The following is a 17,757-nucleotide window of genomic DNA, read 5'->3' on the forward strand; positions in this document are numbered from 1 at the left end:
CTTTTGTCATCTTCTAAGCCCTTTGCCTTTAACCGGGCTGGTCGGGCTAATCGCTCGGCCTCCCGGGCGCCCGGGTATACTCGTACCTCGGACCGGGTGAGCCGGTTGATCGGTCATATACTCGGGTGGGACACCGGTTAGTTGTTCTGCCGTTCGGTCTAGCATCCCAGCTACTTAACATAGTGGTTCCCTTATAAAGGAACTTGTGAGCGTCGAAAGCTCGACCCAAGGTCGAGTTGTCTTCGTGCCGGCCCGGGGTCTGCTCAGGCCGATCGGCCAAGGGATTCCTCCCAGCTCGGCCGAACTTTTGACTTCCTCCCAGCTCGGCCGGACCTTTGACTCTTCCGTGTCATTGATCCCTTCCTCTGTGGGCCCCCGTTACTTACCACCAGATCAAATATAATTTCACATCAGGTCAACATGCTAGGATCAAACTATTGACAAAAACTAGACTTGAGGCCAACAAGCCATGGTCTTCGATCACCCAGATTGTGTTATTCACAAAAAGATCGAGGGGCTTCACGCGATTTCACGTCAACCCCTCGAACCAGATTCAGTCTCAGCCATTCGTAATTTGAACGGTTGGAACTAAATCTGTCAAATCGTGCAGATTGTAAGAGCTAGGCGGCTTCATGCGAGTTGGCCCCTTCATTCTAGTTTGTTCGGATGTGATGGTTCTTGTTCCTTATTTCTCATGTCGATTTCTAATTACTTTCCTTCGTTCCTCTCCTAACTGCTATTTCTTCCTGTCTCACCGTGTACGCAATCTCAAATAGCTTCTCAATGGCATGCCCACCACGCCTCGCGCTAACCATCTAACGACAGCAGATGATGAACATGAGATCCTCCGAGTCACTAGTCGCCAGGACAACAATTCCCCCAGCAAAACAAGACTACTCGCGCAACTCGACCAGCTGGAAGTTGCGGTGCTTGTTTGGGGATTGCATGAGAGCCGCGAAGAAGACGGCGCGGAAGTGCTTGAGCTTCCTGGTCCCCTCGTCGACGACGTCGGCGAAGGATTCCGCCAGGAGTAGCAGTAGTGCTTCCAGTATTTATTCCTCAAATATGCAGTGGTGTCGTGCCAACGCCGACATCTCAATCTACGACGCAATTCTTCACTGCAAGAAGTCAATCGTAAGTCTGTAACTCATCTTTTCTGCCTAATCAACACTACGTGCTTAATTTTGTTTCACTGATCTTTTGCTTTTATTTTTTTAAGGGACGGATTTAAAGGTCATTGAATCTGTGAACAAGAGAAGAAGAAGAAGAAGAAAGGATATAAATCAATTCGTGGCTTATTATCTCCCTTTAGAAGTTAAAGTTCTTGTATCTTCTAGTTGGTGATTATGTTTCCCCTTAATTAATTACTAAGAAACTGCAATACGTGTGTGTATATGAATTCTTAAAATGTTTGAAGTGCATAGATATAAATGACAAAAACTGAAAAGGTTGTGAAGTTATATAGATGTGACCAGTGCAACACGGGATGCTAATCCACTTTGAAGAATGTTGGGACTCAGCGTTGAAAAATTAGTTTTTTTGGTGATCAATAAATTAAATAGGATAAAATATTTATTTCATGAGTAAATTATTTTAAATTAATTTTTAAAGTAAATAAGAAATTAATATCTAATGATAGATTGATATTAAAAAAATTAATGATTTAGAGATGAAAATTCAAGGCGAATATTTTTCATCTTAAAATCATAATAAACAATAAAAAATAAAAATAAATCCAAATTAGTAACGAAATTTATAATAAAATATTTTCATTTTAAATTTCCAACAAAATATATTTTCGTTGTCAAATTCGTATCAGAATCTAGGATGAATCTTGGATTCGCCCCTAAATCTGGGACGAATCCAGTCCCAGAACTGGAAATTTTAAAAATATATATATATCAAAAAACTTAAATATGAACCTATAGACATCGAAATTTCATGAAACAAATTTCTATGTGTTTGTATCGTTATTGTAAAAATATCCTCATCTATGGTTTTAACCTAATATTTTGAGTGTGGTTATTTTTTAACCTGAATTAGATCAAATTCTGGTTAAAAAATAAGAAGGCTTAAATATGGACCTAGAGACATCGAAATTTCGTGAAATAAGTTTCCATGTGTTTGTATCATTCTCCTAATCGTAAAAATGTCCTCATCTATAATTTTAATGTAATATATTGAGTGTTGGGAATTTTTAATCTGAATTTGACCTAATTCAGGTTAAAAAATCACCACACTCAAAACATTAGGTCAAAATTATGGGCGGAGATATTTTTATGATCAGGAGAATGATACGAACACATAGAAACTTGTTTCATAAAATTTTGATATCTTTAGGTCCAAATTTAAGCCTTCCAAACTTTTTTCCTTTTTTTTTTTTAAAAAAAAATCAATTCTGGGACGTTTTAACTTGTTTTTGCAAGACAATTCACCCCTCCCCTTTTACCGGCCACTAAGGGTCCAACAAGTGGTATCAGAGCAAGAACGCTTCAGAAGAACTAACCGCCAACCGAAAAAAAGAAACTAATGGCCGGACCAAACATCATTCCACTAAAATTTAAGGGAGACTTCACACACTGGAAACGCCGAATGGAGGTGATCCGGTGGTAAGAGCCCGGGACCCCCTAACGAGGGGTCAATGCCACGTGGATGTCAAAGGGCCAAGTGGTCCGTCGAAGAAGGGTGAGCCGACCGGACGCATGGAAAAAGGGCAGGCCGATCGGCCTGCCCGTAAACGTTTGATAGGGAAAGACGCCCTGACAGGAGTCAGGGTTCCGACGCTCAATGAAACAGTAAATAATGACCGAGCGAAAGGCCTAGGAGAAGGCAGGACATAATGGGCGCGCCGGCCGGCTGGCGCGGGGAATTAGGGCCATTCGGACGACGCTCTTCGCGCCGGTCGGCCGGACGGACGTCCTGGTCGGGCGGTGAGTGAAGGATAGGAACATCTTCTGACAGCCGACAAGTCCTATGGCCAGTCCATACTCTAAGTCTGACAACAAGGTATTCTGTTGTCCCATCGAAGACATGATTGAACTGTAGTAGTATGGTGTCAGGTAAGCTCTCTGACAGGTACATACCGAGGTATGGGCTGCGGACACGTATGCGCCCCGGGGGACGTGCATTAGTTCTTTCATCGCTCTATATAAAGAGCCTCTTCCTTTGCCGGAGGTACGCAATTTTTGGGACAAGCTTGGGAGCTCCTTTTTCCACTACTTACCTGACTTGAGCGTCGGAGGGTCGCCGTCGGGAACCCCTACCCGGCCCGACTTTTGTGCAGGATCGCCGGAGCTTCGGAGGCCTGCGTCATCGACTAGGAGAGCGCCACGTGCCCAGCGTCCTTTGGTTCGGCGATTCGGACAGGATCAATTTGGCGCCGTCTGTGGGAACGCTCCTGCATCCGAACGGAAACAATGGACGAGGCTGGATGACAACACGCGGTGACGCTTTCGACGGAGGAACTCGACGCTCTGATCGAGATAAGGGCCGCCAAGCTTGTGGAGCAAAAACAGAAAGCAACGGCCGAGCAGCCGGAGAAGCAAGCAACGTCAGCGTCTGGTGGTCGAGCGAAAACACCACCGGCTACCGTTCTATTCCGTCGGGCCCTATTCCGGACGCCTCCTGATGCTGTAGCAGTGAATCGCAATCGGGGATCTTCGTCAGATGAAATACCAATACGGGACAACAGAAAAGGCAAGGCCCTCCGAGCGGACGCTTCTCCCGGGCGGAAGCACCGATTGCCACAGTCCCATTTCCCTCAAAAGAAGATACTTCATCTCCCGAATTCAACTTATAGCAAGCCCCTCCTTCTGGAACCTCAAGAGCGGGAGTTTGATTTCAGGCGATGGATCGACCGCATACGAGGGGGTTGGGTGGACGAGCTGCCGAGCAGATGAAGATGGATTGACACTTGGATCCACCATGAAGCGCAAATTATCTCCAGCCTATCCGGGGCAGGGTGAAAGGTGCACCAGTAGGATATGTGCTGTATATTTTCCGTTTGGTTGTATATTTGAAATGTAGAAGGCAAAATGTTATAATGTGCGCAATTGGCGTTATCGGCCGAGCGGCCTATCTTCATGGTGTATAAGATCCGAGATGACGAAGGCCCCGAGCCATTCGGCCGGAGGTATAATATCTGAGCCAAGCGCTCGATGAAGAAGGCCTCGAGCCGCTCGGCTGGAGGTATAGTATCCGAGCCAAGCGCTCGATGACAAATGCTCGTGGAGCAACGGGAGCAGAAGGCTCAAGTAAAAGGATAACGCAGCAGGCCGCCTCCACCTCTGGTGGGCCGAGCGGCCAAGGCGGACCGACCGGGGAGTTTCGCCATCCTCCTGGCCTTGATAAATTTCGACGAGTACACTGTATCCACCTCACTCCACGGGTATTCGGGAGTTGAGAAATTGAGTTAGATCTTATGCTGATCGGCAGGTTAGTCTTTCAGATATAGTTTCTTTCGGGCATAGAATTCATCGTAATTTTCCGAAAGAAGGCCCGTGTCGATCGGCCGGTCGTATATCATCGGAGCTAAATGCTCGACGAAGAAGGCCCCGAGCCGTTCGGCCGGAGGTATAATGTTCGAGCCAAGCGCTCGATAACCAAGACTCCGAGCCGTTCGGCCGGAGGTATAGTATCCGAGCCAAGCGCTCGACAAAGAAGACCTCGAGCCGTTCGGCCGGGAGTATGTTATTCGAGCCAAGCGCTCGACGAAGAAGACCCCGAGCCGTTCGGCAGGGAGTACGTTATCCGAGCTGGGTGAAAGGTGCGCTAAATGTAAATTTATATACATCTCGGTCGCCTATGTCCTTGTAATGCAGGAAGCAAAATTAATTCAAAGGATGGCCAATGGGTTCGTCGAGCGGCCTATCTCCCTAATATATAGTATCCGAGCCAAGCGCTCGACGAAGAAGACCCCGAGCCATTCGGCCGGGAGTACGTTATGGCCAATGGGTTTGCCGAGCAGCGGTGTTAAAGTTAGCCTTAAATAGGTCGTCGAGCTCCGACGTTAAATATCGAGAGACGAGCCGGCGTCTATAAACGTCCGAGCAGAAGACCGTCGAGCTCCGACGTTAAATATCGAGAGACGAGCCGGCGTCTATAAACGTCCGAGCGGAAGACCGTCGAGCTCCGACGTTAAATATCGAGAGACGAGCCGGCGTCTATAAACGTCCGAGCGGAAGACCGTCGAGCTCCGACGTTAAATATCGAGACGAGCCGGGCTATAAACCGTCCGAGCGGAAGACCGTCGAGCTCCGGCGTTAAATATCGAGACGAGCCGGCGTCTATAAACGTCCAAGCGGAAGACCGCCGAGCTCGACGTTAAATATCGAGAGACGAGCCGGCGTCTATAAACGTCCAGCGGAAGACCGCCGAGCTCCGGACGTTAAATATCGAGAGACGAGCGGCGTCTATAAACGTCCGGCGGAAGACCGCCAAGCTCCGACGTTAAATATCGAGACGAGCCGGGCTATAAACGTCCGAGCGGAAGGCCGTCGATCTCCGACGTTAAATATCGAGAGACGAGCCGACGTCTATAAACGTCCGAGCGGAAGACCGTCGAGCTCCGACGTTAAATATCGAGAGACGAGCCGGCGTTTATAAACGTCCGAGCGGAAGACCGTCGAGCTCCGACATTAAATATCGAGAGACGAGCCGGTGTCTATAAACGTCCGAACGGAAGACCGTCGAGCTCCGACGTTAAATATCGAGAGACGAGCCGACGTCTATAAACGTCCGAGCGGAAGACCGTCGAGCTCCGACGTTAAATATCGAGAGACGAGCCGGCGTCTATAAACGCCCGAGCGGATAGCCAGTCACATGATACAATCAACGATAGCATGGTTATACGGCTGAGCGGCTCGCTCATCAAAAATGTACGGAAAACCCCTTTTGGGTAAGGCACAAAGAAAAAGTTGGTCAGTGAAAGTTAGGGATATTAGCATGTAAATGCCGAGCGGTTATGTTCGAAAGCCTAGCCGCTGCGCGGTCGCATGATAGATGTCATTAAGACGATCGAATTGAGCCAGACAGAACCGTTGTGCCGAGTGGAAAGGATATAAAGAACACTAAACAAGTCATTACAGAGATAAGTTGGGCCGAACGGCGGGAATACAAAAAAGTTCATGAAAACGCCCCTCACACATCAAAATCAAAAAGAGCGTCGGGGATGGAGTCCATCACGCTCGCGAGGTCCTCGGGGGGGATGGTCAGCTCGGCAGGCAGGTGGCCTTTGGTCTTCAGATAGCCCACCGCCGCCTTGATCGCCTCCTCGAAAGTGAGGGATATCTTGTCGGTAAACTTCTCTCCAAAGTCTTCCGAGCGGAGGAACGCCTTCCTCCCTTCTTCGGAGCGAGCCGACTCCCCCTCTTGATATTCTTTGAGCGCGGCGTGGGCCTCGTCGCTGGCGGCTTGGAGATCCTTCAAGTCTCCATCAAATCTTTGGAGATCGGCCGAGCGGCTCTCCTTCTCGGTAGCCAGCAGAGCATCCAGATCCTTGATGCGTTGCTCCAGCCCTCGGATCTCGACTTTCATCCGGTCCATATCCTCAATGGCCTGGAGCTTCCGGGTGGTCGCCGTCTTGATCTCCTTATCTCGTTGCTTGATCATCGCCTCAAGCCGAACGACCTTGCTCGCCAGATCGGAAGCCCTTTTCCGCTCGGCTTCCAGTGACCAGAGCGGCCGTCGATTGTTGGTTGTCCCCGGAGGCTTTAAGTTTTCTCAGTTCGTCCTCCAGCTCGGCCAACCGATTGCTAATGGCAATATGCTCCACCCAGTTCTACGGGCAAAGGTGAATAAGTTAAAAACTTAATTCAACTACACAAATAAAGAAGAAGAGCATACCCCGGTGGCCTGTTGGAGGTTGTTGTCGCCGAGCTGCCCTGGAGTCATCCCTTTTATGCGACGCTGAGCGTCCTCCCAAGCTTTTGCAAGGTGGCCCGTCAAGGTGATCTGCTGCTCGGGGACCACTGGCCGATCAGTAGCAGCCATGTATTTCTCTGAGGGGAGGCACAGAACGGTCTTAATTAAATTCGAGCCGCTCGGCTCGCTCTGAGAGGCATCGGCCTTACCGGTGGACGAGGAGGGAAGGTCGCCCAAACGCCTGATACGGCGCAGAGTTCTAGAAGGGCTGGATGGCGGCACCTCAGAGCTGGCCCTCGGAGAGCCATGTGGGGTCGGAGTATTCTCGAGGGAAATCGTCCCGGACAACATCGGAGCATCCGCGCCCCGGTCGGGTTGTGGCTCATCAAGTGGAGTGGAGGCAGACGCAGATTCCGGGCGTCGGCGCTTCCGAGTGCGTAGCGGCACGTCATCGGCCGAACGACCCTCCACCTCGGCTTCGGTAGGAGGTTCTATGTCGCCCGCGGCCTCATCGTGAGAGGCAGGGGCGTCTGAGGCTTCAGGGACAGTTGGTGTCCCCTCGCCTTCTTCACCGGCCGGATCAGTTGGAGAAAGGCCCCGTTCGGCGGCCTCCTTGTTTGTCACCGCCTCGATCTGAGCGGCCTTCAATTTGAGCTTCTTGGTAGCTTTGGCGCACCACATGACTTCAGCTGCAGAAGCAAAAAATAAATCAGTTAGAACAAAACAAACGGGAAGATAAGGGAACTTACTCATGCTGCAGGGCAGGTCGGCTGTGGTAGTGGACAAGCCGAATATGTGCATTACTCCCGGGAGGAGTAGCTTGTCAATATGATAGCGCTGGCCAACTAGCCATTCGGCTGCATGAAGGTAGGCCGAGTCGCCTCTGAATTTGCCGAGTTCCGGCTGCTCTGGCATCGCCGTCTGCCACTTGGTACGAAAAGTTGGCCGCTCGGGAAAACGTATATAGAAAAAGTGCTCCTTCCAATGTTTGTTGGAGCTCGGCATGCCATCGAAGAGGACGAAACCTATCCTAGATTGAAAAACAAAAGTTCCCCACTCGGCCTGCTTGGGATAGTAAAAGTAGTGGAAGATTTTTGGGTCTAAGGGGATGCCGTTCAGTTTGAACAAAACTATTACTCCGCTCAGCAGCCTAATAGAGTTGGGAACTACCTGGCCGAGCGGAATGCGGAAGTAATTGCAGACTTGCAGGAAAAATTCATGGGGTGGGAAGCGTAGTCCGGCCAGAAATTGGTCTCGGAAAAAAAGAACTGTGCCGATCGGCGGTTCATGAGGTCGATCGGCTGGCGTGGCTAATACTATTTGGTGGTCAGAAGGAATGTCGTAAGTCCGAGAGAGACGCAACGCTCCTCCTCGTCAAAACGACTTTCCATGGTCGAGTACCATAGACCCGGAGCACCGTCAGTTGACTGCGAAGTACTAGTCATGATCGAAAGACAGGAATGCGGGACAAAGGGGGAAGGTTCAAGCAAGGAATGGAGGAAAATCGAATGAAGGAAATGATTAACAACGAGAAGAAAACGTTGGGAATGAGAAAGAGGGTCTTACGAGCAAGAAAGATGATCGACGGGGGCCTGGAGTTGCCGAAAAGTTGAGGGGCGAGGTCGCCGGAGAAAAAAATGGGCAGAGGAGCGCCAGAGGAGGAGGAACCGACAATGCAGCGGAAATGAAGTCGTGAGCCTTATATCGCCGCCCGGGAGCAACCTCCACCGTCCGATCCAGGTCGTTGATAACGAGGCCATCATCCAGCCGTTCATTTCAAACGGCGGCTGTCCCATCGGAAGTGACGCCACCGCCATACGCTGACAAACGCACGATCGCCGCGTGTCAGCAGGATATTGGCCGCATTTAATGAGCTCCCCTTACCGTGCGCAGCGCACGTGATGGGTAGTAAGGGAGAGCATAGGGCATGGATTCCAAGAGAACACAAGGCATGGACAAGATACCGCCGGACGGATGAGCATCCTTACGCCTGGCCGATCGGCCCAATGCAGCCATCATTGCTCAGTCAGATCGGCAGTCCAGTCAGTCGGACTTCGCCTCCTTCGACTAGACTCGAGGGGGAGGCAAGTGATCCGGTGGTAAGAGCCCGGGACCCCCTAACGAGGGGTCAATGCCACGTGGAGGTCAAAGGGCCAGGTGGTCCGTCGAAGAAGGGTGAGCCGACCGGACGCATGGAAAAAGGGCAGGCCGATCGGCCTGCCCGTAAACGTTTGATAGGGAAAGACGCCCTGACAGGAGTCAGGGTTCCGACGCTCAATGAAACAGTAAATAATGACCGAGTGGAAGGCCTAGGAGAAGGCAGGACATAATGGGCGCGCCGGCCGGCTGGCGCGGGGAATTAGGGCCATACGGACGACGCTCTTCGCGTCGGTCGGCCGGACGGACGTCCTGGCCGGGCGGTGAGTGAAGGATAGGAACATCTTCTGACAGCCGACAAGTCCTATGGCCAGTCCATACTCTAAGTCTGACAACAAGGTATTCTGTTGTCCCATCGAAGACATGATTGAACTGTAGTAGTATGGTGTCAGGTAAGCTCTCTGACAGGTACATACCGAGGTATGGGCTGCGGACACATATGCCCCCCGGGGGACGTGCATTAGTTCTTTCATCGCTCTATATAAAGAGCCTCTTCCTTTGCCGGAGGTACGCAATTTTTGGGACAAGCTTGGGAGCTCCTTTTTCCACTACTTACCTGACTTGAGCGTCGGAGGGTCGCCGCCGGGAACCCCTACCCGGCCCGACTTCTGTGCAGGATCGCCGGAGCTTCGGAGGCCTGCGTCATCGACTAGGAGAGCGTCACGTGCTTAGCGTCCTTTGGTTCGGCGATTCGGACAGGATCAGGAGGTATTTCTAAAAATTGACTTTGAGATTCGTTTAATAATCAAGTATGGTTTTTTAGCTCCTACGAATCAAAACGGAGAGGAGAAGGAAGAGAGTCTTTGGACGAAGAAAGAACAAAATGATTCCGTAGTAAATAACCGAGCGGAACATCACTTGCTTGTTGGGTCCGATTATATAGCTAGAGGGGGGTGAATAGCTCGGTGCACTCATTGTGCTCTTCGTTGCTTGTTTCTTCAAAGATGTGCAGCGGAAATACAAGAAACAAAACATACAACGCTAACACAAAGGATTTACTTGGTATCCACCTCACAAGAGGTGACTAATCCAACGATCCACGCACTCACACACCCTCCACTATGAATAACACTTCTTTATGGTAACTACCAAAGGCGGAGAAGTCCTACAAGTTCACACTACAAGAAGAAAGGGAAAGGGAACAAAATACAAGCAAAAGCTTACAAGTTTGCACAAGAAAACCCTAACCCTAGATTTCTTCTTCCGCTGTAGATCCGCCTCTTGACCTGGAAATGCCTCCAAGAACCCTCAAGATCTGGCGGTGAGAACTTTGTGGAGTTGCTGTGAAGATCGCTGAAGAGAAGAATCGAAGCCGTGGAAGTTCTTACGAGAGAACAGCTCGCCAGCAACTAAATACGACGCCAACGGTCGGATCCCAATCGATTGGATTGCTCCCAATCGATTGGGGAGGCTTTAGATCGATCGGCTGATCGATCCAGAGCGCCTCTGTGCTCTCAGGAATTGCTTGGATCGATCGGCTGATCGATCCAAGGCTTATCGTTCGAAATCGCACTTCCCAATCGATCCACTGATCGATTGGGGGCTCTGGATCGATCGACTGATCGATCCAGCGCTGTTCTGTGCGATCGCGCACTCCTCCCAATCGATCCACTGATTGATTGGGAGGAGGCTTGTCGCGAAGACTCGCCCAATTGATCGGTCGATCGATTGGGCATGAGCCAATCGATCGGCTGATTGATCCAGCTCATGATTTTCTCCCAAAATCAAGTCTAAAGCCTCCTAAACCAACATCTGGTCAACCATGACCTGTTGGTTCATCGTGCCTAGCATCCGATCACCCTTGACCTGCTAGGACTCCCTCACCAAGTGTCCGGTCAATCCCTTTGACCCACTTGGACTTTTCTCCTTGTGCCAAGTATCCAGTCAATCCCTTTGACCTACTTGGACTTTCCTCCTCATGCCAAGTATCCGGTCAATCCCTTTGACCTACTTGGTCTTTCTAACACCAGATGTCCGATCAGCCTTGATCCATCTGGATTTCCTCGTGCCTGGCTTCACTCACCAGGACTTCCTTCTGTCTAGCTTTTCTCACTAGGTCTTTCACCTGGCTTCACTCACCAGGATTTCCTTCTGCCTAGCTTCACTCACTAGGTCTTTCACCTAGCTTCACTCACCAGGATTTCCTTCTGCCTAGCTTCACTCACTAGGTCTTTCACCTGGCTTCACTCACCAGGATTTCCTTCTGCCTAGCTTGACCCACTAGGTCTTTCCATCTGCCTGGCTTCACTCACCAGGACTTTCACCTAGCTTCACTCACTAGAATTTCCAGTCAAGTATCCAGTCAATTTTGACCTACTTGACTCTCCTTCACACATGAACAATTGCACCTGCAATCTTCATGTATCGACTACATGTATTGTCAAACATCGAAACCTCAACATCAAGACTCGAGCTTGACTCAATTCAAGCTCAGTCAACATAGTCAACCTTGACCTGGGGAATATTACACCAACAATCTCCCCCTTTTTGATGTTTGACAATACCTTCTTTAAGTTAGGCTAATCTCATAGCCTCAACCTTCTTTGTGCCACTAGTTAATGAAGACGTAAGTTAAACCCTACATTCTCCCCCTGAGAGGGTGAACTCCCTCTTAGATAATGAAGGCCTAACTTAAACCCTTCATTCTCCCCCTATTGGCACACATCACAAACATCTCCCATCTTTAGGCACTTATCAAAAACGAACTCTCCTCCTGAAGAGTTACCCTTCATTGTTCACAACTTCACTCGTTGCTCACAACACACTAACGAAGGTCTCATACTCTTCATTATTCTCAATGCTCATCCTTGAGCATATACCACTTGGTATATTCACTTGTTGTATTCACACACGATTCCACTTGTTGTGTGAATACCACTTGTTGTGTGAAAACCACTTGAACAATGAAGATATCCACTCTCAATTGTAGTCAAATACCCAACCTTGAGCATTTTCACGACAGAAGGTTAACCACCTTCCAAGGTTTATGAAAATTATATTTTCATGTCCTTAAAGAGTAACTCCCCCTAAAGACATGCACGTAACTTCCGTCATTGCACCAACAATGACTTGGAATCCTTATATCTTTAGGAAACTCAATTTTTAGAAGTTTTGAGGTTCAAAAATTCAATATTGAAACCAAACCTCAACCTAAACCTCTACTTAGTCTTCCTTAACCAATCCATCCTTATTTTCATCATGAAAACTCTCCCTAAATGTATGCAAATATATTTTGAGGGGTAAGGAATGGTTGCCTAGACTAAAGATGGTCCAAAATACTGAAATCAGACTTTATCAGCCAAAATCAGCAGTCCCAATCGATTGGAGTTGGGTCCCAATCGATTGAACCTGTTTGAATCGATCCACTGATCGATTCAGGAGGGTTGGATCGATCGGTAAATCGATCCAGAAAGCTTCTGTTCGCGAGAAGCTTACTCTCAATCGATCGCCCGATCGATTGAGACCCTTCAATCAATCAGGTGATCGATTGAAGCTCTGAAAAAGCTAAAATTCCATTTCAGTCAATTTCAGAAACCCCTAGAAAAATCTACAAAATTTTAAAAATCATAAAAATCATTGTAGACATTATTTAGGGCATAAAGTATCATGGAAAAATAGTTTTCTAAGAAAATACTTCATATTTTCCAAGATTGACACAAACTTGAAAACTTGTAAAAACTTTAGTGTTTTCTTCAAGTTTGTGCTCAACTATTCAATGATGATTACTATCAAAAGATAGTCTTCATCAAGGTTTTCCAAAAACATTTTAAAATGATTTTCAAAACCAATATCCAACCATGTTCCTTGGGCTCAATGCACATGATTTGTACATTAGTTTTTCCAATGATTGGAAAACACATAACTATGTGTTTTGATGAATCTAAAACTCAAAAGAATGCACTAAATCAACATCTTGAGTTTTGTTCATCATTCTAACATCTCACTTGTATCTAATGTGTACTACAACACATACAAGTCACCTTATAGTTCTTTAGTGAGATGTAAACTTTCGTTTTGCCCTAATCTAGGGATCATGCATATTTATCTAGGCATTTTGAGTTGTAAACATCCACTAAGGATGTTACTTATTAATAAATGTCATTTGTCCTTAGTTTGCATAAAATAAATTAATGCATGATAATGGTATGACATACATCAAAAAGAAATAATTTTCAAAAGAAAATTTCCTATAACTACATGATGTATGTATGACATGACATGACATGGTATTTTTGTAATTTTCATAATAAAATATGAATGCAAATATAACTAAATAAATATGATGTCATGACATATGATGAGCAAACAAAGCATGGCAATTTAACATAAATAAAATACCTAGATTATCTATCTAAGTATCATTAATCCTTAGCTCACTTAGAATTTAAACCCTACATTTCCCAAGGTGTCCCAAGAAAATGTCAAACCCCAATTTTGGACATTTCTTTTGCTTTTCCTAATTTGTGCCAATTTAATTTAAGCATATTCCTTAAATTTTTGGCACAATTTACTCCTTCAAGGAGTAATCAGCTAAGTTACGGCATAAATTACCTTTAATTTCCTAAGAACATACCATAATCCCAACTTGGTAGTTCTTATGATTTTTCCAAATGTGCCAAATTGATTTTAAGATCAAACTTCTCGCATTATGGTACATCTTACTCTTTCCAAGAGTAAGCCATTTATCCTTATCATTTTCAAAGATTAACAATAACCTTGAAAATACTCTTCGAGTGTCAACTTCATCATGATTGGATTAACTACCCTTTCAATTAGAGTTGACACTCTCTAACCCATTTATAGGTAGAGAAAATGCTCCTAGGAACCCAAAACCTATTGGTGCTCCTTGGATGCTCTAGGTATTCACTAGGGATAACCTCCCTAGATACCTTCCTAGTGACTTTGTTTGGCTTCTTAGAAGCCTTGGTCACCTTTTCTAGGTCAACCCTAGGGATTGCTTCCCTTGTGACCTTTTTAGTGACTTTGTTGGATTTCTTAAAAGTCTTAGTCACTTTTGTTGTTGCAAAAATACTCTTAGGAATAACCTTCCTAGTATTCTTGACTTGACCACTAGACCTAGGGTTGGTTCCATAATTGTATGAAACCATATGATAAGAAGGCACATCCCTTTTGGTGTTAGGTTTGTATCCCAAACCCCTATGACCCTTGGATGACCTTTGTTGTCCTAAACCTAGGCTTTGACTCTTGGACCCTTGTGTATTATTTATGATCTTTCTAAGGGTCCTTTCCATTTTGTCAAGTCTTGACCTCAAGACTTGATTTTCCTTCCATAATTTCTCAATCTTAGATTTTTCACTAAGCCCTTGAGCATTTTTGTTCCTAGGCCTATAACTATGGTCCTTAGTATTTTTACCTAGACTTTTACCTACCTTCCTAACCCTAGATGTGGTAGTCTTAGTATGGAGAGCCATATGTTTTTCTTTAATACTACCATGCTCCCTATTTTTATGGTAAATAGCATTAAAATGATAAAAGTTGGAATTAGCATGCTTTTTCCCATTATTTAAAGGGGTAGGCTTAATAAATGATACCTTACGTTTACCTTGGAAGCTCCCCCTTGACTCGTGCTTCCTTCTTGAGCCTTGACCGCTTTCTTCCCCTTAGGACATTAGCTCCAGTAATATCCTTTTTGATTGCAAGAGAAGCACACAATGTGCTCCTTGCTCTTCTTTGTTGTGGGGGCGGTCTCCTTGGGCTTCACCTTGCCCTTTAGTGACACTTGACCCTTCTTCTTAGCCAATTTGGGGCACTTGCTCTTGTAGTGCCCATGTTCCCTACACTCAAAACATATAATATGATTTTTATTCTTAATTGAAGCATTTATACCTTCATGTGTAGGGATGACATCTTCTCCTTTTGTTCCGGAGGTAGAGGCTTCCTCTTGATCCGATGATGATTTTCCTCCCATTGATTTTGCTTGACTTGTGGAGGTGGAAGCTTCTTTATCCTCTTCTCCTCTTGACCCGGATGTGGAGACTTCTCCTTCTTCTTGATCCGGTGTCTCTAAAGGTTGCTCCCCCTCGATCCTAGAGGTGGAGACTTCTTCATCTTCATCTTGTATGTGAAATAAAGAATATGCTCCCTCTTTGCCCTTTTCATTGAATTCCTTTGAAGATGAAGCTTCTTGGACTTCTTCTTCTGAAATTGAGCATCTCTCAACCTCGAAGTCTTCCTCCTCTTGGTCTTGCTCCAATGAGTCGTCCTCTTTGGATTTATCTTGACTTGGTACAGTGGAGGGTTCTTCATGAAGCAATGATAATTTGCTCCATAGCTCTTGGGCATCTTCAAATTCTCCAATTTCCTCCAAGATGTTGCTCGGCAATATGTTGACCAATAACTTGGTCACTTTGTCATTGGCCTCACATCTTTGGATTTATTCATGGCTCCATTTGCTTTTCTTGAGGATCTTGCCCTTTGAATTTCTTAGAGCTTCGAAGCCTTCCATTAGAGCAAACCATTGCTCTATCTCCATCATCAAGAAATTCTCGATCTTTGATTTCCAAAGATCGAAGCTTGTTGAAATGAATGATGGAGGCACCCTTGTATCAAATCCAAGACTGTCTTGGAATTCCATTTGAAGTTGAGCATCTTGTGATGAAGTCTTCGACTTGTAGAATTGCTTCAACTTCTTCACCCTCTAGCTTTTTCCCTTTCCGGCGATGATTCCGGTGAAGAGCAACCTTGCTCTGATACCACTTTGTTGGGACCGATTATGTAGCTAGAGGGGGGGGGTGAATAGCTCGGTGCGCTCGTCGTACTCTTCGTTGCTTGTTTCTTCAAAGATGTGCAGCGGAAATACAAGAAACAAAACATACAACGCTAACATAAAGGATTTACTTGGTATCCACCTCACAAGAGGTGACTAATCCAACGATCCACGCACTCACACACCCTCCACTATGAATAACACTCCTTTATGGTAACTACCAAAGGCGGAGAAGCCCTATAAGTTCACACTACAAGAAGAAGGGGAAAGAGAACAAAATACAAGCAAAAGCTTACAAGTTTGCACAAGAAAACCCTAACCCTAGATTTTTTTCTTCCTCTGTAGATCCGCCTCTTGACCTAGAAATGCCTCCAAGAACCCTCAAGATCTGGTGGTGAGAACTTTGTGGAGTTGCTGTGAAGATCGTTGAAGAGAAGAATCGAAGTCGTGGAAGTTTTTACGAGAGAACAGCTCGCCAGCAGCTAAATACGACGCCAACGGTCGGATCCCAATCGATTGAATTGCTCCCAATCGATTGGGGAGGCTTTGGATCGATCGGCTGATCGATCCAGAGCGCCTCTGTGCTCTCAGGAATTGCTTGGATCGATCGGCTGATCGATCCAAGGCTTATCGTGCGACATCGCACTTCCCAATCGATCCACTGATCGATTGGGGGCTCTAGATCGATCGACTGATCGATCCAGCGCTGTTCTGTGCGATTGCGCACTCGTCCCAATCGATCCACTGATCGATTGGGAGGAGGCTTGTCGCGAAGACTCGCCCAATCGATCGGTCGATCGATTGGGCATGAGCCAATCGATCGACTGATTGATCCAGCTCATGATTTTCTCCTAAAATCAAGTCTAAAGCCTCCTAAACCAACATCTGGTCAACCATGACCTGTTGGTTCATCGTGCCTAGCATCCGGTCACTCTTGACCTGCTAGGACTCCCTCACCAAGTGTCCGGTCAATCCCTTTGACCCACTTGGACTTTTCTCCTTGTGCCAAGTATCCAGTCAATCTCTTTGACCTACTTGGACTTTCCTCCTCGTGCCAAGTATCCGGTCAATCCCTTTGACCTACTTGGTCTTTCCAACACCAGATGTCCGATCAGCCTTGATCCATCTGGATTTTCTCGTGCCTGGCTTCACTTACCAGGACTTCCTTCTGCCTAGCTTTTCTCACTATGTCTTTCACCTGGCTTCACTCACCAGGATTTCCTTCTGCCTAGCTTCACTCACTAGGTCTTTCACTTGGCTTCACTCACCAGGATTTCCTTCTACCTAGCTTCACCTACTAGGTCTTTCCATCTGCCTGCTTCACTCACCAGGACTTTCACCTAGCTTCACTTACTAGGATTTCTAGTCAAGTATCCAGTCAATCTTGACCTACTTGACTCTCCTTCACACATGAACAATTGCACCTGCAATCTTCATGTATCGACTACATGTATTGTCAAACATTGAAACCTCAACATCAAAACTCGAGCTTGACTCAATTCAAGCTCAGTCAACACGGTCAACCTTGACCTGGAGAATATTGCACCAACATTGCTGAGCGTGCTACCACCTCAAGAAGTCAACCATATCGGGAGATACTCATCGGCTAAAGAACTCTGGGAAAAATTCCTGGAACTCCATGAAGGCACATCCGAAACCAAACTTACAAGACGAGACATACGTGGAACAAACTGACGAATATCCGTCTGGAAAAAAGTGAGAAGGTAGTCGATCTACACACGAAGGTCAAAGAACTAATCACCAGAATCGAAAACCTCTATGAAACGGTAACCAACCGGAACTCGATTCGCTACGCACTCAATGTCTTTCCCAGGACTCCAAAATGGACCTCGATAATCGACGTCTACTACATCTCAAAGGACCTGGAGGTAAGTACCCTAGAGAAACTCTTTTCTACTTTAGAATTACATGAAACCAAATGTGCAGGTACAATAAAAGAATCAAGCCAGATTGTGGTACTAAATGCAACCAAGAAGGATGCACCTGAGTCA

General features: G+C 46.6%; 1 protein-coding gene across 1 annotated transcript; it reads left to right on the top strand.

The window, feature by feature from the left end:
- Positions 1 to 261: 261 nt before the first annotated feature.
- Positions 262 to 1,250, top strand: LOC122054169. Its single transcript, XM_042615980.1, has 2 exons — positions 262 to 1,134; positions 1,220 to 1,250. Exons 1-2 carry the CDS (start codon positions 829 to 831, stop codon positions 1,229 to 1,231), a joined length of 318 nt encoding a protein of 105 aa, XP_042471914.1. The 5' UTR covers positions 262 to 828; the 3' UTR covers positions 1,232 to 1,250.
- Positions 1,251 to 17,757: the final 16,507 nt, after the last annotated feature.

The sequence above is a fragment of the Zingiber officinale genome, chromosome 3A, assembly GCF_018446385.1.
Source record: "Zingiber officinale cultivar Zhangliang chromosome 3A, Zo_v1.1, whole genome shotgun sequence".
Lineage (NCBI taxonomy): Eukaryota > Viridiplantae > Streptophyta > Magnoliopsida > Zingiberales > Zingiberaceae > Zingiber > Zingiber officinale.